Here is a 24284-nt window from a genome sequence, read left to right on the forward strand (position 1 = left end):
TTGGTATCTACCAAAACTGAGACAGAGAAAGCCTAGCATAGTGTAATCTGTTGAATAGGCATCTTGCACTGTACACAATGTATATAATGAAATCATATTTTTGGACAAAATTTTAATAATCACCTGGTACACAAGATCAGACGATACATGAGTATATATGCAAATTATGGTTCTTTTGAGTGTTGTATATTTTTGAGTTTCACAGAATGTTGTCATTGGAAATAAACTGTGCTTGTGTATTTATCAAACAAGCTTCAGTTCTGATATCTGATAAAAATAAAAAAAAATTGAAACAATTTGTGGCGCCGCCCTCGTAGCTACTGAAGGACTAATGGCAGCTAATTCCAAAGTGTACCCGATTAAAGAGGTACAACTGTACTACAGTACTTGATTAACTTCATTATACAGATATTGCAATTTGATGAAAGATAGTCATGCAGCTTCAGTAATCCCCATTGCACTAATGTGATTAACCACCTACAATCATGACTGTACAATCTACAATAGCTATATATTTAGAGTGCATATATATTGCTAATTTTGCTTATTTTTAATGGTGACTTCCATAGATAGAAATAAAATAAATCATTATTCATCCTTTATGCAATGAAGAGAAAAGTGTTTTGAAAGTTGAAAGTATGCCACTAAGTTTACAGTTGTTCTTGTGGCTGTAGAAACAAATAATGTGTAGGCCACAAAACATTTTGGAAGAGGCAAAAGCAACATCTGATACTGGCAAAACCACACCTTTACTTCATTTAATTTACTGAATTTATAAATGATGCAAGTTGCATTTTTAAACCCACTTTGATAATTTACGTAAACAATGAATCTCTGAAATGCATTTCATTTAGCAACTAATGGTTGTGATGATGTCTGTAAAATGATTCGGCTGATGTAGAACGTAAACATTATCAGAATACAAATGGCGCCTGATTGCTATGTTCATAAATTATAATATGGTAATATGACAATAGTGGATGAAATATAATTGCATATAGTACAGTAAACAATTTTTTTTTATTAAAATTATCATTATTCTTAAGTTGTTTTATTTGACTTTTGCAAATGGATATCTGTTGGTGTAACAACCTAGAGGAGATCAGAGTTCAACAGTGTGCTTATAAAGTGGTTTAAGCTCCAACCTAGGGAAGGTGTATGTATTTCCCAGGAGATGCTTATGGAGCAGGCCAGAATTTCGTAAGGGACTAAACCTAATGAATGGCAGTGACTATTCATAAGCTTTCTTCCACTTTTGATAACATAGCAATATATATGTAGAATGAGCTGGTAAGACTGTTCACATAGGGAGCTTTAAGGGGTGGTTTCTGACATCTGGGATTTTCTGTGGTCCTTCAGTATTGCATGGTTGCCAGATTAAAGAGGTCTGACTATACTTTAATTAATGTCTTGTCTAGTTATATATCAGAATGAGACAACATTGCCCTAGTCATGCTAGTAATAGAATGTAATGCCTAAGTTTTTCATTAATTTCAGATGATGGGATTACTTGTTTCTTTATTCTTACGTATTCTCATTTTTTTTATTTCAAGGCAACTAATGATGGCCTTGGTGTAAATATCAGGAGTATGGTCATAGTTGCTGTACTGATGATTCTTATGATGTTTTCCGTCCACTGCACCTGGGTCACTTCCAATGCATATTCATCACCATCAATAGTATTAGCTTCTTATGGCCAAGATGGGTAAGAATGCTTGAGTTATTTGTGTCTGGACTATATAAAATAGTTTTTTACATAGATTCTGACAAAAGTTTTAGGTGTATTAATATTTATCTTTCATATAAATGTAACTGTTATTATGGCTTTGTGCTAAGTTAATCAATTTCAGAGGTTGCCTGCATAACAAAGCAAGAACAAGTTGTTTCTTTATTTTTGGGTTATTAGACAATTTTAAACAGTGCTCATCTAATTGTGAGCATCACAAAGGCAGGCAGTACATAAAGACTAATTAAGCAAGTGATGGTACTGTATGACACAATTGTAATGAAGATGACAGGTGAATTTGAGAAAAATGGTATCCATCAATGACAAGCACAAAGCCATGTGTTATTTATCATAGTGATGGATTAAGCTACAAGGGAATTCAAGAGCAAAGGCTCCATGGAACTACTGTATGCAGATGACAAGGCATAGAATGAGAATCAAAAGATTGGACCCAAAAGGTGGGAAAGTTGAATGGAAAAGAGGATTGAAAGTCACTAATCAAAATCAGGATCGTGCCAGCTGTAGGTTAAGGCTAATGGTTATGGCAAATTATCAGTTGCATTATTAATCCATGGGTTACAAGCGGCAGCTGAGGTTGTCATTTTTACCAATAAACACATTTTACTGTAAACCCATTAATCATGAATAGCTGTATTCCATGCAAACATTCCCCAGCCACACTTCATGATAGATCCTGAATGATAAACGTCTTGACTATGTGTTTGGAGCCTCACTCCAGTGTCCTGGAAGTGTCTTGCTTATTATTCCATGGGTCCTCACTTTCAATAGGTATGTGCAGCTTTGAAGATGGCAAGAGATGTTGTTTTGTGATGGTCCATTCATTTTCATTCATCCATTAGCATCCTCTGTGTGCCTGTCAGTTTGCAAGGCAGATGCATTAGTGAGAGGTTTGCCACACCACTGAGCTGTCAGCCAGCTGCATTCCAGGCAGGAAAAATGTGGTGGGAGATCAGCTGGGCTCAGTCGCCAGGGTCAGGTAGTACAGACAGTGGACTCTACCAGCACATGACAGAAAGGTTGTTCAAGGTCATTGGAACATTGATGATTGACTCATTCCCCACACAGTTAAGCAAGAAGCCTCTTGTGTTCTGCTCAACTGTACCAGAACTATGGGAGCTGAACGAAGATGCCATCATACACCTCCGACAGTCTCTACCATTTAGAAGTTCAGAAAGACCCTAGTCACTGGTTCAGAAGGACCCTAGTGGTGCCTAATTGGCCCCATGCATAGTGGTTTCCTGATTTATTGGTTCTATTGATGAAGTTGTCACGAGAGATTCCTTCTTGGTCAAACTTGCATGAATATCATCAGGTGATAAGTCCCTCTAGCACTATAGAGGCTTGAAGGTTATCCAGCATAACCTGCAAGAGAGAGGCTATTCTTTCAGGATTGCATAGATGCTAATCCTTGTCTAAAGTGGACTGTCTTCTGTGGTGTCATAGAACGGGTCTTTCTTAGGTCAGAGCTTCAGTTCAGCGGATCATAGATTTCTTTGTGTGTCTCTTTTGAGACAAGTTCTTCTCAGACTCAGGAGTGTTAGGCCGGCCATTGCCCAGCCTTAAGCCTGATTCTCAGATTGAAGGGTATGAATCTCTACCTTGGTAGAATTATTCTTGCTCATGAGGAGCTTAGAGCAGTCTTGTTTTGTCAGGAGCTTTGTCCTTATCAGTGGGATGTGACTTGTTCACAGCCAAACTCACGCTGCATGAGCGCTTGGGTTGAAAACTTGGATTGGGAGCTCACTTTCAAGACTGTGTTCTTACTAGTCTTAGCCTCAGCAAAGTATATTCGTTAGTTACATGTGTCATATCTGGTCCAGCACTCAAAAAGATGGGAATTTTTTGTACTGGTTTACTGTTTGTGATGAAAAACCAGAACTCATCAGCTTTAGGCAAGAGATATGAGAGTTTCTTGATGCCCTTCCTCCAGGACTGTGTTGGTGGTGATCTTGACCCGATGCTTTTGTGCGTGGTGCAAGCCGTAAGGTGTTATCTAAGAAAAACCCAACTTCTTAGGCTAGAGTGTCAGTCTGTTAGTACCAGCAAGCATGAGGTGGTGTCTAGGAACACCCTTTCTAGAGAGAGTGACAGTCGTATAGTGCAGTGATACCTCACAAAGTCAGGGGAGTGGAACAGTCCCAAGCACTTAAAAAAGCTTTGTGGTTTCACAGGGACGTGCCCACAAGTCCTTAGACTCCTTTTTTGGGGGGGGTGGGGAGGACCTGTAGTGGCTGCTCAACAGACTATGTATCACTCAAGCTTCGTTTACAGAAAAAGGTTCTCGCCCAAATACTCTGTGAATGTAAGATTGAGGTGAATGGTTGAGTAACTAATTTCCATCCTTCTGTACCCCTTCCTCTGTGACACAGCAGCTAAGGCTGAGTATGTGCTGGATTTGTCTCAGATATAGGTAAGCAACATAGTCGAGCATTCAGTTTTTAGAGCTTCAGCTATTAAGATATGATCCTCTCTGCTCTCCATTTTAACAGTGTGTTAGGGGTGGCAGTGGAGGTATAATTTAACGTATTACTTGTTCTTGCCAGACTGATCTTCTGACTTTTGTCACCCCTCTTAGGGTCACGCTTGATTCTCCTTGAGTATTTTTTTTTTTTTTTTTTTTTGGCAAGATCCCAGAAATTTTTTGCTCAGGCTCTTATGACAGACCAAATAAGGTGTTTCAGGAATCATCTTTCCCTTGAACATGACATTCTGGGATTCAGCATACCAGTCAGTTGAGAGATTACCATCCACCTAAGGAGTGATTATCCTGTATAAAAGGCAGTGGTTTGTATTTCTGTGGGAACTAATGAAAAATTTGTATGTCATATACAAATCAGAGCCTCTTATCATATTCCCACCTTAACCACCCCATTTAGTCCTTGATGCTGAAGGGAAAGTGCTCGGTGATGGTAAGTGAGGGGGGCGGGATCCCCCACTCGCCTTCCTACCACCATTTAGCTACTTGTTACCAAGTTTCAACAACTGTTTCTGGCTGGAGCTGAGGAATATTTCCACATCAAAAGCTCCGATTTGTATACCTAGGAAAAATTTAAATTGCTCTAATACTTTTTATTTTTTGATAAAATACTTTTTTCTTTGTGTTTTATCATAATCCTACAGTTAAATATCCTTACCTTTGTCAGTGTAGCCAAAGGAGAAAGGGAACCCTTGACAGTGATGGTAGTTGATGGTAACTCCACCCTCTCTCCCTTATCTAACACCAATTAAGCTTCAACCACCAAACCAGCTTGCACTGAAAGTTATATCCATATAAAATACTATAGGTCCATATAGCTCTCTCATCATCATCATCATCATCATGTCATTAGAGGTACCACTTACTGGGTGCCTTATAAGACATGTTACTGTATAGATGGTACTGAAAGGTCTTAGCAGCACCATTTCATTCCCAGCTGCATTGTTTTCTGCCATGTAAACTCCTCAATTTTCAGTTCTTATTAAAAAACAAACTCTTTCGTTAAACCCTGTGATAGTCAGACACATAGTTTTAGTTGTCATGTTGAACAAATTTGTAATAATATTAGTAACAGTTATAATAATCATTATTAATGATAACTCCTGTAATTGATTCACTGTCAGGTTATCATAAAATAATTTCATCTACACCAAACTTGGAGTATGTTTAGAAATTGAGTGATGTAGACCACTAAAACAAGTCAGTATTTCATGGTGTACTTCATTCAACTTTCTAGGACACACACAGCCATATAACTTATATTCCATTAGTGACCTTTATATTAGTAACTTGACTTACGTTATCATTTGGTTCTCATGTGCTCTGAACCTAATAGAATTTAATAGGTGTCTTGAAAATCAATGTTAGGACATTAGGGGTTAAATCTGAAATAACATACCTTTTTTTTTTCCCCATGAAACAGGAGCCGGCAGATCCTTGATGATTTTCGTGAAGCATACTACTGGCTGGCTCAGAATACCGATGATGATGCACGTGTAATGTCATGGTGGGATTATGGCTATCAAATAGCTGGTATGGCAAACAGAACTACCCTTGTTGATAACAACACTTGGAATAACTCGCATATTGCTCTTGTTGGAAAGGCAATGTCTTCTAATGAAACTGCTGCTTATGGCATCATGACTGCACTAGATGTTGATTATGTGCTTGTAATATTTGGTGGTGTCATTGGCTATTCAGGAGACGACATCAACAAATTTCTTTGGATGGTTAGAATTGCTGAAGGAGAACATCCAAAAGAGATAAGAGTAAGTAGAGCATATGAACTTTTTTCATTAAAGAATTAATAAAATGTGTCATTGTGGTTGGTGGGATAGCCTAGCATATGCTATTCTTAGAATATGATGTATGCCAATATTGGTAGTTAATGTATCACTGTTGAAAGAGCATAAGGTCAGTAAATTTATAACAAGTATTTCTGAATAGTGCTGAAGACATTTAGGTAATCCTGATTTACATGGTGTGAAATTAATACATTTTTCTAATAGAAGTTAAGTTATTCAGGAACTGGTTATTTGAAATGTGAGCTTAATATAATATTTAAATTTTATGTTACAGGAAAGTGATTACTTCACAGACCGTGGGGAGTTCAGAGTAGATTCAGAGGGATCCTCAACTCTCTTGAACTGCCTCATGTACAAGCTGTCCTATTATCGCTTTGGTGAACTTAAGGTTAGCAGTTTTCCTCATATTGCCATTTCTTATAGAATTCACTAGTAATGTTTATAGCTAATTTTGTTGTTCTGTAGGGAACACTTGAAAAGTGTGTTTGTTTTTGTTACATTTTTTATTGTGAGTTTTTATGGAGGTTATTCAGTAAATGAGCATTACAGAAGTTCAGAATCTTCCTGTGGTTTTGAATTTGTGTTGTAGTAAATGTTTTAAAGGAGAAAGGGTATAATGAGAACTTTAGAGTTGAAGTAAATTCAGATGGAAGGCACACAAGTTTGAAAAAATGGAAGGAATTATCAGGTATCCAGCTCCTGATTTTGACATGTGAACAGTGATAATTATACTTAGTTGATATAGTCAATAAACAAAAATATCTTGAAAATAAGAAATATACTTGGTTACTAAGATTCATTCCCTGTGTTGCCAGATTATATTTGACAGGCTAGCAGATGAGTAGAACTTGAGTATTGTACATCAGTATTACCCATATTTTCACCTTTCTCAAATGATCCTGGCTTCAATGGATTGTTATTAGCTGACAGAAGTAAAATTGTGGTATGTTAAAAGTTTACCTTGAATCTTACTATATCAGGACTATTGTAGTCATACACTCACCCACCACTGGTTATGATCAGATGTTCTGTGATAAATACATCATGTTTGTGTGGTATTTTTACAAAGTATAATTGTGCAGTAAAACGTTATTCCATTTTTCTGATATTTCCTTATGTGTTACTCTGGAAAGTTCAGTTTTTTAGTTAACTGGTTTGTCAATTTCAGAGAAGTTTATTATAAATATTAAAATCATTGAGCTGGAAAAAACGTAAAGTATATTTAAAACAAAGTGAAAAAACAACTAATCAATATGCTGTACCAGCCAGTGCAACATTACTTGAAGGAATTGGGACAATAGAATATGCTCAATTCCCAACCAAAGCACTAAACACTGAGACAGTGGAATGCACATTGCACATGCCAAAACAAAGCCATAAGAATAGCTGCATACCATAAATATCATTTTCATATAAGTAACTTACCAAGTAATTACATAGCTAAGGTTTCTACTCACGCCGCAGCCTTTTTTAAATATTCGTGGCAGTGCTTCTATTGTTTTCTGTGTAGGTGACCACCCACTATCGGAGCAGTCAGGGAAACAACCAGCCAGTTAGTTCAATTGTTTCTGCTGCGGCTTGTACGTCGATACCATTGCAGCAGCTTTTTTCTTGCTTTCCATTTGTATTTACTGAACTTTGGTGGAATGTTATCACTTTATTTTGGTAGCTTTCAAGAACTTTTGTCAGCTCAGTAGTATTTTTGGATCAGAATCCTAGTTTTATAGGACAGAGGAATGAGAATAAGTAGATCTAAGACAGAATATATGTGTACCACCAATGAGGGTGGTGATAGGGAAAGTATTCAGCTTGGGGAGGAACAAATAAAGAGAGTTAATAATTTTAAGTATTTGGGATCCTTTGTTAATGCTGGAGGAAGTATGGAAGAAGAAGTAAAACGTTGGGTACAGGCAGGCTGGAACAACTGGAGAGTGACTTCCGGAGTTCTTTGTTACAAAAGAGTACTGCTGAGTTAAAAGGAAAATTTCATAAGATGGTGGTAAGAACAGCAATGATGTATGGCATGGAAACAGCAAGCTGGAGGAAGACAGAGGAGAAGAAGATGGATGTGGCAGAAATGAGAATGCTTAGGTGGATGGTTGGGGTGATGAGAGAGGATAGGATCCGAAATGATTACATTAGGGGGTTGACCAAGGTGGTGGAAATATCAAAGAAAGTGCAAGAGGGGAGGCTAAGATGGTATGGACACCTGTTGAGGAGAGATGAGGACCACGCTGGTAGACATACTATGGGGATGGAGGTCCAGGGAAGAAGAAGAAGAGGGAGACCAAGAAAGAGAGAAGGACTGTGTGAGGGGAAACCTGCGTGGGAAGGAAATTGATGAGGCAGAAGCGCAGGATAGAAATAGATGGAAAAGGCTCATCCGAAATGGTGACCCCATATAAAAATGGGAACAAGCTGGAAAGAAGATCCTAGTTTTATAGTTATGTCAGATTCTAACTCTTCTAGTTTTTGCCTGTTGCACGATCCCAGGTATCAACAGACAGCTGTTGGAAAGGCGTCTCATTGGATGTCCACCAGTTGAGTGCAAGTGGAGGAGGTGGCCACTCGTTCCGTCGGTCCTCCTAGACAAAGGTCCCTGTCATACTTCCCTGAACCTGTGAGAAGACATACTGGAAGTCCAAGGGAAGCCGATGGGGTTTGCCCACGGATAGTCACCCCCTCAATCAAGCCTGTTGTGCCATCCTAGGTATAAACAGGCAGCTGTTGGAAAGGAGTCTCTTTGGATGTCCACCAGTTGTCTTCTAGTTCCGACGATTCCAGTGCGGACAGGAGGCACCGCAAGCAATTCCTAGATTCGTCACATCCTCTAAAGTGCCAGTAAGATGAGGTTGGTCACCGTTATGATCTGCTTCCTGTTAAGAGGTCTCAGAAGGCCAGTCTTGTCCCTCAGCTTTTGTGCAGTTACGTTGTGGAATCTTCAGTCCCTTTTCCTACCACATCGGATGGCCCAGAGGCCTTCTCTCCCAAGCGTCCAACTGCTGAGTGCTCTCACCTGGCCCCTGAACCCTAAGCGTCCAGCTAACTCGCTCAGGCGCCCCACGTCAGCGTCCAAACGCCTGTCTCCTCTCGAGCACCCAGCGTCAACTCTTCAGTACACATCACCCTCCTCTGAGCGCCAAGCTCCTGCTTCCAGAAGTATTGCTTTTCTTCAGTTGCCGTCGCCTTTATTTCAAGATGAACCCTCATTGGTTCCCATTAGGTAGCAGCTGGCTGAGATTATGAGCTTGCTGAAGAAAGCTCCCTCTGCTTCCAAGACTTCTCTTGTGGCTACCCTGCTCCCAGTCTCCTCAGCAGAGGAGGAAGGCGATCAAGAGCCTGCTCCTCCATCGGCGTATGCAGCTCTTCTGCTCTATTTGTTGGCAAATTTTCCAACCTTCTTCAACCAGCTGCCTTGGTCTTCCCTGCCTTGACCTATTTGATGAGGTCTCATCCGGATGACAGGACTAGACTCCCTAAGATGGTGCTTTCTTCACCTTCCAAGAAGGCTCTCCAGGAAATTGAAGGTTGGCTTTCAGCTAAAAGGGAGCAAGAGAAAGCTTTCCTCACTTTTCCTCCCTCACGCCTTGTTCAAAGGAGATATTTGTCTTAACATCACTGGGGAAGCTACTTCTGTAGGAGTCGCTGCCTCCTCCCAAGGGGACTTCTCTGGTCTCATCGACTCTTCTTGATGTTCTGCATTTTCGTTGGTGAAGATTGTTTTCTTTGGCAGAACTAGACCAACTTGTCAAAGATTTGTTCAAGGTGTTCAAAGTATTTAGTTTCCTCGACTGGACAATGGGGCCACTGGCCAAGAAGATTTAAGACTCAAGTTTTTTTGTCCAATATCGCCTCAGACTGGCTGGGAATCCTGTCCTGCGCAGACAAGGCCGTTGGGGATGGCTCTCTAGAGCTTCCCTCTCTTTTTTTCTCTTGGTGTCTTGAAGAAGCTGGTGCTCCTTTACCACTATAGGAGTCACTCAGACGCAGAAGTCAGCCCTGTTGATTTTACCTCCGGACCATCACCACCTCTTCCCTCAGGACATGGTTAGGCAGATCGCATCTGATTTGCAAAAGAATTCTATGCAGGATTTGTTGTCATAATTTTCCAAGCGTCCCAAGGCTTTGACTTTTGCTCCTAAGACATCCTCTCCACTCCAGCAGCAGCCCTTTTGTGGAAGTAGGCCCAGATCTCGGTCTAGGACCCTCTCCTATGTCTGTTTCACTACCATGTCCATCAAGAAGGGCCCAGCCAAGACAATGCTCAAAAAGTGAGATGGAAGTCCTTCATACACCAATAGGAGCCAGACTTCTACAGTTTTGGGAGAAATGGGTGATCAGAGGAGCAGAGCTGTGAGTCATCAATGCTCTGAAGGAGGGCTATGTCATCCCATTCCTGGAGAGCCCCTCAATTGTGTCCTTCATCCAAAAGAGCGCTATAGAGCAAGTCGAGAACACCAACAAAGAGGGCCTCTACAACCGTCTTTTTGTGGTTCCAAAAGTTTTGGGAGGCTGGAGGCCAGTCCTAGATGTAAGCGCCTTCAATCACTTTGTCCGGAAGACAAAATTCAAAATGGAGACAAACCATTCAGTCCTCTCATCCATTCACCAGGGCGACTGAATGATAACCTTGAATATGCAGGATGCATACTTCCACATCTTGATCCATCCTGACTCCAGGAAGTATCTAAGTTTTGTTTTTCAGGACAAAGCATTTCAGTTTCGGACCCTTTGCTTTGGCCTTTCTACAGCCCCCCAGGTGTTCACTCAAGTCCTTGCTCCTTTCGCAAAATGCCTCCATCTTATAGCGATAAACATCGTTCTGTATCAGGACAACTGGCTGCGTCAGTCCCCATCAAAGGAAAAGTGTATGATGGACATGCACAAGATTCTTCTCACTCAGGAACTGGGTCATATCAATCCCCAGAAGTCCCAGTTGACCCCGTTGCAAGAGATTCTCTACTTGGAGATGACTCTAAACTCTCTGACTTTTCAGGCTTTTCCGTCACCCAAGAGAATTTCCGGTTGCCTTCAGACGGTCCGCAGCTTTATACCCCTCCCGTCCTGCTCGGCTCAGCAGTGGATGAGCCTTTTAGGGACTCTAGCATCCATCGAGTCATTTGTCAAGCTGGGCAGATTTCACATGAAAATTCTCCCATTCTTTCTAAAAGCCAACTGGGACAGGAAAACACAGCTGGACCCCATGTTTTTGATCACCCAGAAGATCAATCGGACCTGCAGTGGTGGCTGTCCGAAGAAGGACTATCAGAAGGGAAGTCTCTGCAACCTCTGAGCCCCATCCTAGACTTGTATTCAGACGCCTTGGACTTAGGCTGGGGAGCCTTACTGGGGAGTCAGGAGGTATCCAGTACGTGGAACCCAGATCAACAATGTCTAAATATAAATGTTAGAGAACTGAAGGCTGTTCATCTAGGCTTTCAGTATTTCTCAAACATGGTCTGCAACAAGACCGTAGTAGTGCACACAGACAATACCACAGCCATAGCCTATATCCAGAAACAATGTGGAACTTTGGGGCAGACCAACATTAGAATGTAACTTTGACCTTCATAGCCCATTTTTGGACTCTGAAGGAATGGTTCCCGTATCTTCTACAGTTATTGGTGGATTTCCCAAGACTTCTCCCCCGAAAACTGCATGTACTCAAACAGCTCCATTTCAGGAGACACCATCAAGGACTGTCCGCTCTTTCCCTGACAGGCTTCAGACTGTCTGCAAGCTTGTCAGAGCAAAAGGTTTTTCAGGGAGAGCTGCAGAGGCTACTGGAAGATGCAGACATCAGTCTTCTAGCTATGTCTACCAGGCTTAGTGGACAGCTTTCCGAAGATGGTGTTTCAGACATAACATCTCTACTTCTGAGACATCTTTAACTCAAATTGCATTTTTTCTCCTTTATCAGAGGACCTGTAGGGGTTTGTTGGTCACTATTAAGGGGTATTGAGCCATGCTTAGCTCTGTGTTTAAGCATAGAGGCCTGGATATGTCATCAAATCCGGATCTTAACATCTTCATCAAGTCATTTGACGCTTCCAAGCAGAAGAAGGACGATCTGGTCTCTTGAAACCTAGGCGTTGTGTTGAAGTGGTTAACAGGCCCCTCATTTGAACCCCTCTGTTACACTTCTCTAAGGGACCTCACTCAGAAGACTTTCTTCCTTGTGGCTCTGGCCACTGCCAAACGTGTCAGTGAGATCCAGGCCATCGATAAGATTATAGGATTTTCCCAAGGAGATGCAGTTTACTCCTTTTATCATAAGTTTCTTAGCCAAGAACGAGGACCCATCCCAGCCCTGGCCCCATTCCTTCAACATTAAGAATTTAGTGGAATTCTTGGCTTTGAGGAAGAAGAAGGGTTTTTTGCCCTGTTAGAGCCCTGAGGTATTACTTGAGCAGGACCAAGAAGATCAGAGGGCCATCCAGCAACCTCTGGTTTTCTGTTAAGAACCCTTCTCACCCTCTTAATAGGAACACATTGTCGTTCTTCCTGAGGGACCTGATTTCTGAGGTGAACTCTTGGATTCAGGAGGACATTTTGCCTACTTTCAAAGTGAAAGCTTATGATGTCCGAGCAGTGTCTACCTCTGTCACTTTTAGGCACAATACTGTATATCCCTCATTTCCATTCTGCAGTCTACCTATTAGAAGTGCAAATCGATCTTTGTGTCTTGCTATTTGAAAGAAGTTGAAACAGTGTTTGAAAATTGCAGTGTCTTGGGGCCATTATTAGTGGCTGGCATGGTATTGGGGAAGGAAGCATAGGAAACTCTTTTTTTTTTTCCTATCTCTTTGCCTTGAAGTAAGGTGTCGAGTTTTGGGGAGCCTGGGGGTACATTGTACCTGGAGTACCCACCAGTCTGAGTGGATGGGTTGTGGTTTTGTCAGTGTAGGGGACAGTGTTGTCTGGTTGTTTTTTTATGTTGGTACTGCACCCGGGGCAAGGGCACTTTTATATGCTTTGCCAGAGCCTACCCTCCTCCCCTCTCATGGACGTAAAGGCACAAACACAATTGGACTAACCGGCCGGTTGTTTCCCCGAGTGCTCCAATAGTGAGCGGAGCCTGTCACCTACACAAATAACAACAGAAGTTCTACCACAAATTTTTAAAAAAGACTGCTGTGGGGGTAGAAACCTTAGCTATGTAATTACTTGGTAAGTATATATGAAACTTAATTTTATTTTGAAAATATAATTTTCATTCTAAATCCTATTATTATTATTATTATTATTATTATTATTATTATTATTATTATTATTATTAATTATTAATAATATTATTATTTATTTTTTTTATTATTTATTATTATTATTATTTTTTTTTTTTGAGGTGAAACTTTCCCCCTGTCATTAGCTAGCTTTATCTGCAGCTACTTGGCATGGGTTCGACAAGTGTTAAAATTTAAACAGTCATTAATGAATACTCCCAATAGGTAATCTCCCCACCCTTTGTAGGGGGGTGGTCGGACAGCAATTGTTATGTTGGCCATTCTACTCTTGTCTGTAAACACTGCTGGTAGTATAGACAAGTGCTCTAAATTTTGTTTGTTTTCCCAAGTTGGATCTTAGGGATTTTGGTCCGTATTTGGCATTATGAATTCTTCCCTATTGAAATCTATTAGATTTTGTAAGGTAAGTTACAGGCCAGATTGAGTAATTGACGTACATACACACTAATTTGCATGGATCATCAAGTGGTGACTTACATTTCTGACAACCTTCGTGGTCATTGCAGGATTGTTCTTTGGGAGAGATAGAGAGAATAATTGCTGAATTAGAAGGAAAAGTTTGACTGAAGACCTGAGTATAAGAACAGTCTTGAATCTAGGATTTCTTTAGAATAATTACTTGGTCAAGAAGGTAGAGATAAGTCTATAGTTTCTTCTTTAGTAAATTAGATCATTCTACACCCAAATATCAGCTGCGGGGTAGTAGGCTAGATTTTTTGCAGTTTGTGTGATACAGTTCAATCTAGTATGGAATTGTATCTATTCAAATCATTGGCATCATATGTCTAGTGCATTGGCGGGGACAGTGTTCCCTTGTTCCTTGGCCACACTGCGGACGCAGCCTTGTCTTGTCCCCCCAGGATCCCTGCTAACAGGCCTGGTAGTCCCAGGTGCTTCCAGATGAGGACTAACATCAGAGGATGTTCTAGGACTGTGCCCTGTCTCCTGCCTTTGTGTTTTGGTCCTCCAAGGACAGAGTTAGATCGCAGTCGTATAGGACAGTTATTATAGGTCTAGATCTTGTGTTTGACCTGTTGTCCCACAGTTATTCTGGTAAGTTGGCCAAACCAGGTAACCGATCTCTTTCTGTAGTGAACGATGCCGCTACAGCTGCTAATCATGTTCCTTAGTGAACGTTGCCACTGTGCTTGCATCCTCCTCAAGGAGTCTGGAGTCCTTAGTTGGGCTTTCTCTTAGTAAATGTTCGCACCACGACTTCCTTTCGTTGACAACAGTCCAAGTTTTGATTCATCAAGGCCTCAGTTATGTCCATTTCCAAGGCTTTTGTGGTTTGTATGGGCTGTCTTTCCTAAACAAAGACTATGAATGTCAGATATTCGTGTTCATATATAAGTGTCGAGTCCGGTTGAGCTTCCACATGCTCCTTCGTCGAGTCCGCACCACGTATTCTAGGCCATGGGAAGCTTCATTAAGTCTTCACACCACCTCAGCTAGGCTGCAAGCTGCCTCAGTTAGGCTGTAAGCTGCTTCAGCTAGGCTGCACGCCACTTCAGCTAGACCACACGCCACTTCAGCTAGGCCGCAAGCCGCCTAAGTTAGGCCGCACACTGCCTCAACAATGCCACAAGCCACCTTAGCAAGGCCACATGCCGTCTCTTCAAGTCCAGAGTGAAAATTTTTCTAGCCTAACCTATCCTTAAATTATTCAATTATGTGATCCACTCACCTGTTCACGTTGTTCTTTTTACTCTATGCAATCCAGCTTACGACAACAAAAACCACAAACAGACTTACAACCCAACCATTATCGACCTAACCTTCAGAGAGTTCTCTCTACCTCTTTCCACCATGCTTTCAACACTCCCGCTTCTTGTTTGTTAACATTTTTCTCCCTCCCGCCATTTTCGTCCTGTGACGTCACTTCCTATGACGTCACAACAATAACATACTCTTTAAACATAAGGAATGCTATGCTATAAAAACATCTTATAAAATTAAACATGTGCTTTCTTTTTATACATTCTGCAATACCCATACACTTCATCAATGCAGAAAATAAAATAATGACTAACTTTAAAACTAACATACAATCACAGAGAAGAGTCTGCTGTTTCTCAAGAGACAGTAGTCTGTAGAGCTTCTTTGGGACTGCAGTTATTGTTGATGATGTGTGAGTCTTTGAATAATAAGAGGAGTGAGGGGCTAATTGAGCACGAATGGGTACATAGTGGTAGCAAGGGGACAGGTCATGTTTCTCCTGTGTTGGAAGGTAAGTCTTGGTTAAAGTATTCTCCCCCCTCATGTGTCAGCTGGGTCTTCTCCATTTGGCCTTGAGAAAGACTTTTTCCTAGTTCAAGTAGCGTAGGTTATTTGCCAGAGTGGACAACGAGAATTTTAGTGCCAGTTCTTACAATTCTAATACTGCCCGCTTTCTAAGAGCTTCCAGGTTGAGGTTTGATTATTCATCTCTCCCTTCCTTAAGGCTAGGTTATCAGTTTTTGTACACGGGAGGTTTGACTATTGCTAAGCCCTTGCCCTACTTAGTTCTACTCCAAGAAGCCTCTCTTTTGTCCCCCTTCCTTCTTGCTAGGAAGTCTGTAGTGTATTGGACTGGCGAGTTTCTCCCCATTTTTCCTGATCCAGCAGTGGAGGTCGCTTTCCTTTTCAGCGTTTTTCCGACTAAGGTACTATTACTTCAGGCAGGTTGCATTTCTCTATTCCTTAGGCTGAGAATATATATAGAGCTTGACTAACACTGTCGAAAGTATGTCTTTCAGTGAAATTGTTCTGTACACAGTTGTACAGTGTTTTAAGGAGTCTGGTGAACTTCTTCCTTTGCCCAGGTATCCTTTTGTTAAGGCCTTAGTGTTTTTTTCCATCAGTCCTAAGCCTCTTAAAGGGAAGTCTCCTGCGCCTTCCTCTTGTTTTAGAATCCTTCAGACTCTGCTATCTGCTTTACTAAGTCTTTCTTTCCAAGTGCAGGAAGGAAGAAAGCATCCTTTCACCAGCTATGTTCCAGATCCCAGTCTGCAAAGGGAGGGAAGTTTATCTCCTCTTATAGCAAGACTCCTAAGTCATAAAGATTAGCTCCTTGAGCTCTCAGGTACCAGGGGGAGCAGGTTAGGCCTGTTCGCTCAGCTGTGGAACTATTAAGGGTAGATGCTTGGGTAGCGAAAGTGCTTTTGGAAGGCTATTGCATCCCTTTCAGGCTTCACTTCCTCTGACAACCAGCACATAGCTTTTCGGACTTACAGAGGCAACTTAGAGGAGAGAAGGGCCTTGAGTCAGGAAGCCTCTTCACTGTTAGAGAGGGCAGTAATATAAGAAATACCGACTATATTGCCAGGTTTTACACAAGCTTTTGCTGGTTCCAAAGGCAACAGGAGGTTGGAGGCCTGACTTAGATGTTTCCAAGCTCTGCCTCTATGTCCATCTTTCCCTTTTTTCCTTGGATTCGGTCTCCATGGTCTTTGCCGTCTTGGATGTTTACAGTGGACATGAAAGGTGCCTACCTTCATGTTCCCATTTGCCAGTGTTCAGGAAGTTCCTATGCTTTGCCTTTTGAGGAAAGACTTGCTCGAAAGACTTACCAATTTCGAGCTCTTTGTTTCGGACAAAGTTCCACACCTCAGGTTTTCACCAGGGTCTTATCCCCTTTGCAAGTGGCTCCACTTGCTAGGAGTGAAGATTCTTTTATACTTAAATTGATTTTATTTGAGAAGTCCAGGGAGGTTTGCCTGAGGGCAAGAGAGCTTGTTCTGGGCGTAGCGAAAAGCCCTAGGGTTACTTATTAACATACCAAAGTCTTCTCTGGAACCATCTGAAAAAGTGACCTACCTGGGCATGGTGATAGATTCTGTTCTTTCTAGGTGTTTTCCGACATGTGCCTGAGTAGTCAGTCTCTTATCAATCGCAAGCGACTTTGCTTCATCTGAAGCATGCCAGCCAAATGCTGGCTGTCTCTGTTAGGTCACATGTCTTCCCTGGCAAGCCAGTCCCAGGTGCTCGACTATGGTTGAGACCATTTAAGTTACACTTGATGATGCACTCGCACAGAAAGTTGCAGCCAGTCCACAAGTTAGTACCTTGGAACCGAGTTCTGATTCATTACCTTTGTTGGTGGATGTCCATAGAACCTGTGCTTGCAGGGAAGTTTCTATAGTCCCCGAGCCCAGTCCTCTAACTTATTCCAACGCCTCGGATGAGCACTGGGGGATAGTTATTGGTAATCAGGTAGCTTCCAGAGTATGGCCACCAGTTGAAAGAAATTGACATGTTGACTGCAAGGATTTGTGGGCTATCGAAAAAGGGCACAAAGTCGTAACCTTAGTAGCCAGCCATCACTATGGATTTACTCCTCTGGAACGAGAAGAGGAACATTGTCCTAATGCCCCAGTTTGTACCCAGTCAATTTTAGGTTTTGGTGGACATGCTAAGTTGTTGGGGACAGGTACTCTCCCACAAATGGACGTTTGTCCCGACAGTGTGTGTGAGGCAATTTGGAGGGAGTTGGGCCAACCTCCCATCGATCACCAGTTCCGAACACTCTAGCCTGGGCAGTAGTTGATAAGGATTTAGACTGGGCAAGTCTATTCGTATATGCATTCCCTTCGTTTCCACCGTTGCGGGAAGCACTCAAGAATTGAGTGAATCCCAGAACACCACCATGATTCAGTTCGCACCTTGGTTGCTGAGGAGGCATTGGCTCACATACCTTCGAGAATGTAAATAGAAGTTCCCAGACAATTACCATTTTAGACAAATCTACTTTGACAGTCAGGAACAGGGAGGCTACATGGAAATGTCAGCATGCTCCATCTAACCGCTTGGAAATTGTCAGCAAGCTCCTCAGAGCTACAGCTTTTCAGTCATCTAGGGATTCTTTCCTCACTGCAAGGAGAAAGTCCACTAATACATTATATCAGAAACAGTGGGAGCTTTATAGGTCAGGGTGCAGGTCGAAGGGCATTTCATGTCTTTGCACCAGCATTGATAAAGTAATCAAGTTTCTGCACTTCTTAAGATATGCTAAAAGTTTCCCTGTTACCTCCATCTGAGGTTATAAATCCTTGCTGGCATCTGCTTTAAGACATACTAGATTGGATTTCAAGGATGTTTGTCTTAGGTGGAACTGTTCCCCCATCTTAACTGGAAATGTAAAAAAAAAAAAATTAATAAATAAACCCTATTTTTGGAACCAGGATGTTGTCATATGACACCTTAGAGGCCCCTCTTTTGAGCCATTGAGAAAGGCTTCACTCAAGGCTTTTTCTTTGAAACCCTCTTGCTAGTGGCCTTGGCTTCAGCCGAAAGAATAAGTGATTTACAAGCGATCTCATCATTAGTAGGGTTTTCATGTACTGGAACAGAATTATCCTTTTGACTTCCTTGAGTGCCTAAAAACAATGTTAAGGCTAAAGCTCTTCCTATAGTTTTCTCTATCCTTTCACTAGAAACTCTACAGTAACTCATGAGGAAGGAGATCTGTTTTTATGCCCTGTTAGGGCTCTGAAGTATTTTACATCCAGTACTTAACCTTTAAGGAAGCAATGTAGGAACCTATTTTGCTCGGTCAGGTAGCCTGAGGTTCCTATGTCTAAGAATGCCATGGCTTTCTTGATTATCCTTAATTCTGGAGGCACATCATGCACTCTCTGCAGAGGTTTGTCCCCTTTTGAAGGTGAAACCACACGATGTCAAAACAATGGCCACAACTATTAGTTTTCACCAACACCTCCCTCTAGACCGTCTAGTCTTGACAGCACAGGGGAGGTGTAGTTCTGTAATCGCTTCCAACTACTTGAGGGACGTAGAGATCCAGTATTAAGACAGCTGTACACCAGCACCTCTGGTTTTGGTGAGGGAGATTATCTCCCAGTCTTCCCTTTGTGTTACAAACAAGTAAGGTTCTCTCTCTATTGATCTAAGGTTCTCTCTCTATTGATCTCCTTCCTGGGTAAAGGGGAACCATATGTGTTTGAGTTCGTACATGGTATTTTACTCCACTTTATTTATTTGGATCAATTTTTATACTGTAATTGTCCTGGCCTTGTTTGGTCTTGGATGAGAGCAAACATGGTATCTTTTTTTGTTTTGTTTTGGAGTAAATAATGTTACTGAATTGCAGAGCCATTGCTCCTCTTTGGAGAAAGCTACCTTGAGCTGATTAAGTAACACTTTCTTCCAAAATTGGTCTTATTGTTTTTAGGTGTGAGGTGCCACAGTGACTCTATTATGTAGGTGGTAACTCTTGAGGGATCATGATTTAGTTTTGGTTTTAACTCCCACATCAGCTCTGCAGGCCTTAGGCACAGGAGCCAATAAATTGCCATTTTGCATTGCACATCAACCAATGGCCACATTTGGGGTTCATGTTCCACCTCCTAAGTTAGTGGACCTCCCTGATCATCTGACAAGTACTTGCCATGGGATCATATTCATCAGGGAAGCAACGATGAGGATATTTATAATGATATCTGATATTTTGGTTACAGAGAATCGCTTGCCCACCTCCAGCACTCAATGTTGGAGTCAGCTAATGATAGAGGGTAAGTTTCACCTCAAAAATAATGATTTTTATGATAAAATCAATTTTTTAGGCGCCCTCTCATTAAGAAACCCTCCATCCTTCCTGCTTAAGAGATTAAGAATGGAATGAACAACCATAATAATCACTGTTTGTAATCCCCCACCCTTCAGAGGGTGGGTGAGTAACTATTGGGAGCGTTCGTTAACGATTGTTTCAGTTTTAACACATGTCGAACTCGCGCCAAGTAGCCGCAGATAAAGCTAGCTACAGTCGACCCTCGTTAAAATGGACTAATAGGGGGGCCAGGGTGTCCATCTTAGCCGATAGTCCGGTTTAACCGGCGATAACTATATATGTACAGGCAGTCCCCGGTTAACGGCGGGCTCAGTTAACAGCGATCCGGTTTTATGGGGCTTGTCCAGAGACGAAAATCGCCAATTTCCGCTTATCGGCGCCAATAATTGGGTATTGGCGCTGATACATACCTAACAGAGGCGCCGTTAACCGAAAATCGGCACTTTTCGGCGCCGATAACCCCCAAAAATTGCCAATTTTCGGTTAGCGGCGATTTTTGGTTATCATCACACCTTCAGAAACGGAACCCTGCCGATAACCGGGGACTGCCTCTACCTATAAACGCCTATGAATACGCTGTATTTCATTATTTTTATAAAGAGTATGAATAATAAACCAATGTAGAAATGTTTGAATTAAAGCTCATGGTAAAAGATGAAAAATGAAGAATAAAACATGATAAAAATTATAGAATTCAGCCGCATATGTAGATGCCTAGGCCAAGACATGAATGCATAATTGTTAAGTAAAAAGAAGTGGAGTCTCTAAAATGAAAAGTAAGATAATGAAATTTAGATTACATGTACACAATCCTTTAACTGAAATCCTCAGAGCCAGATGTGCTTCGATTTTTGGAACTGTTCGGATTTCAGAACTGTGGGGTCAGGAGCATAATCAAGTATCACTATTGCAGCAAAATAATTTTTTTCCCTTTTTCATATTTTTTTATTTTAGTTATTTATTCATTACAATTTATTATATATAATAATATACTGTTAAATGAATGTGAGATAATTAAGATCATCAGTAATAAAATAGTGGGACAATTAAGACCATAAGTTCACTAACACATTTGTTTTCAACAAAAACAGTCCGTAAAATGCAAAAATACAGGCAGTCCCCGGTTTACGACGGCTCCGGCTTACGACGTTCCGAGGTTACGACGCTTTTCAGATATATTCATCAGAAATTATTTCCCAGTTTACGACGCATGTTCCAGGGTTACAAACGTCGTATGCTGATCCGACGGAAGAAATGTGGCTCCAAAACGGCAGAATAATAAAAATTTGGAGGGTTTTTTGGTGAAAAACTTAATAAAAATGCAGTTTACATCGTTTTCAATACACCCACAGCATTAAAAGTAAGGTTTTCTTAGGATTTTTAACGATTTTCGACGATTTTTTGGTTTACAACGATTTTCAGCTTACGACGCAGCATAAGAACGGAACCCCCGTCGTAAACTGGGGACTGCCTGTAAACATAATCAAAATAACAGTAATTCAACTTGTGAATTTTAACGATAAGTAAGACTATAAATTACATTTCATCATATCGATCTTGGAGAGGGTTGTTTTTGTGCTCAGTTTACAGGTTCTGCCTCAGAAGGACCGAGCTGCTAAGACCATGGTGTTGGCGTTTCAAGGAACACCTATTCTTTCTAGCTTTGTGAAGTAATCAAACAAGCTTACGTTTCCTCAAGTGAGAGTGACAGTTATCTAGTTTGGGTGAGAGCTCACGAACTCAGGGTGTGGGCCCATCCTTTGTCTTTCAGAGGAACTTTTTGGTTTTTTCAGGAAATGAGGGCAGGGACATGGGAACATCACACCACCTAACCTTATTCTACAAAGGGATGTCACCCACAAGTCCCTGGACACCTTCTTGGGACCTGTGGTGGTTGCTCAACAGGTTGTGTAGATGCACAGCTATTCATTTAAAAAAGTATCTCGCCCAAGTACTTGGTTTAGCATAAGTCTAGGGATGACTGTAAACTGAATGATTTCTTCTTTCTCCCTTCCTTCTCCCTGTGCAGAGCAGCAGCTTATGCTTAGTTTTAGACTTTCTCTTTAAGATGCCACTTTCTGCACGTGCTTTAAAGGGGGGGTTAGATTTATACTCTGAACTTATGGGGTTAACACACATGGTGGTCCAAACATCCGCCCTCTGGCTTAGGGCCTTACGACTCTGGAACCCCTATGACAGACTAAGTTGGAGGTTACAGGAGTCATTCCCCCCATTGCCTCTATAAATGATCATAGTGATTAAATTTGAGAGTGGATTTCGACGCACATTCGGTTGGCAGACAATTCCCTCAGAAGGCAATGGTTTGCATTTCTGTAGGAACAACTAATAAATTTTTAAAGTAATTTTTATATTTTTAGGTATACAGCCCTGAGCCTTTTATCATATTGTCAGCCTCAACTACCCTGATTTCTCTGTAACACAAAAAAAAAGTACTTGGTGACAACAGGCAAGTGAGGGTGTTACCATACTCACCCCCCCTTAACCACTAATTAACCATCTATTTTCAGTGACTGATTTCAGCTCATGCTGAAGAATACTCCTTCATGAAAGGTTTTGGTTTGTATACCTGTGAAAAATACAGGTTAATTAACAAATTTTTACTTTTGTTTTTTTTATGTCACTTTCATTATTTTGTTTGCAAGTCATCTTTTTTTTGTTTTAGCTGGACTTCAGAACACCTCCAGGCTTTGACAGGACGAGAAATACAGTTATTGGTAATAAAGATTTTAAGTTGACTTACCTAGAAGAAGCTTACACCACAGAACACTGGCTTGTTCGAATTTATAGGTGAGTTCTCACCAATGAATACAATAGCACTAAGTATTCTTTCATGTAATGATAAGTAATGCTAAGTCAGTGAGAATGAAGTTTTGATAATAAAGTATGTTTTTATACAAACCCATTAATCATATATAGTCTTGTTCTCTGTAGAGTGCACCATCTTGAAAGATTTGAAAAAGCAATATCAATGCTTATGTGCCAGCCAATACCTTGCTAGAGGGTGTCACTACTCATTTTTCTCTGCAAACCTCCATCTGAAGAATGAGGGGAAGGGAGAAGGGCAGTGGACATTGTGATTAATAGGATAGTATAAGAAGTTGTCATTGCAAAAACATTGTAACTGCAAATCAATTAATGATGAGTAGCCTGAATTGTAGTTCAGGAGGGAAGATGAAACAGATGAGCCCTTGAAGAGAAAGGTGGACAAGGCTGTAGGACATGCAATTCCTTCTAGGTAGATGATGGAGTTAAAAATCAGTGCTTCAAAATACATACGCCTCCATAAATAATAGATATGAAATGGAAGAAGCAACCCAGCACAGCATACTCACCAGGCATAATATGCATAAAGGCTGTTACACCAGGAAGTGTACACTTCACCTTTGCCAGATATGAGTGATGAATCTTGAAGATGAGTGACCCAGATCCCCCCCATGAAAATGTATTTTCATATAAGTAGCTTACCAAGTAATTAAATAGCTAATGTTTCAACACGCGCAGCAGTTTAAATTTTGAAATTCACGGTAGCGCTTTTGTTATGTTAGTGTAGGTAACTAGCCCCGCCCACTTTTATGGAAGAACAGTACAGCACAGCTTAAGAGCTCAGTGCATTTCTGCTGGTCAGCGACTGAACTTCAGTGGTTGGAGCAGCTTTATTTTGGATTTTTGTAGCTGGATGGTTGTGTCAAATTGCAGTTTTTGTGATGTATTCCTTCTGTTGGTAGCCTTCGTGCTATTTATAGTTAGTTTAGGGTTTTTTTAATGGACTTTTCTCTGATTTAAGACATTTTTCAAGGACCTTGTCTGACTCTAGTGCTACTAATATTCGGTTTTGCACCAAATGCTGCAAAACTAGACTGACGAAAGCCTCTTACAATTAGCATACCATTGTTTGTATTAATTGTAGAGGACAGAATTGCACAATTGATTTGACTTGTGATGGATGAAGGAACTGGGATCAGGGTAAATGGAAAGTTTTAAAGGCATATCTTGACAAACTTGAGAAAGACAGCAAGAGGAAAGTGGCTGCTAGAGCCGAAGCTAGGAATTTAGCTAGCCAAGTATCTTCTCCTAAATCGGATGTAGCGGATTTACCTGTTTTTGTGTTCACCTGTAACTGCCTTTTCTCCCATAACCAATCCTCCAACTTTTCCAACTACTCTGTCACCTGGCTCCCATGCTTCCAACCCCAATCCCATTGCCAGCCTTGACCAAAAAGTAGGTGTTAGTGACAAAGGTGCAAGTGCAGTGTCATTGGAGGAGGTGACTACTCATCCCACCGACGCTTTTAGACAAAGGTCCCTGTCAGACTCCCTTAAACCTGGGAGGAGGCATCCTGGAAGTCCAGTGAAGGTCAGTGGGGTTTGCCCACGGGTAGTTGCCCCCTCAGTCGAGCCTGTTGTCCGACCCCAGGTCCCGGCAGACA

The 24284-nt window shown here is 41.3% G+C and overlaps 1 protein-coding gene across 2 annotated transcripts in view; it reads left to right on the forward strand.

Moving 5' to 3' along the window:
• Stt3B (catalytic subunit 3B of the oligosaccharyltransferase complex) overlaps positions 1 to 24284 on the forward strand; it is a 125256-nt gene that overhangs the window by 66737 nt on the left and 34235 nt on the right. For both annotated transcript variants that reach the window (XM_067104530.1, XM_067104529.1), the window contains exons 9-12: positions 1554 to 1705; positions 5647 to 5992; positions 6303 to 6416; positions 22521 to 22645. In XM_067104530.1, the coding sequence (XP_066960631.1) occupies positions 1554 to 1705; positions 5647 to 5992; positions 6303 to 6416; positions 22521 to 22645 (737 nt within the window). The remainder of the gene's footprint in view (positions 1 to 1553; positions 1706 to 5646; positions 5993 to 6302; positions 6417 to 22520; positions 22646 to 24284) is intronic.

The sequence above is a fragment of the Macrobrachium rosenbergii genome, chromosome 5 (genome assembly GCF_040412425.1).
Source record: "Macrobrachium rosenbergii isolate ZJJX-2024 chromosome 5, ASM4041242v1, whole genome shotgun sequence".
Classification (NCBI taxonomy): domain Eukaryota; kingdom Metazoa; phylum Arthropoda; class Malacostraca; order Decapoda; family Palaemonidae; genus Macrobrachium; species Macrobrachium rosenbergii.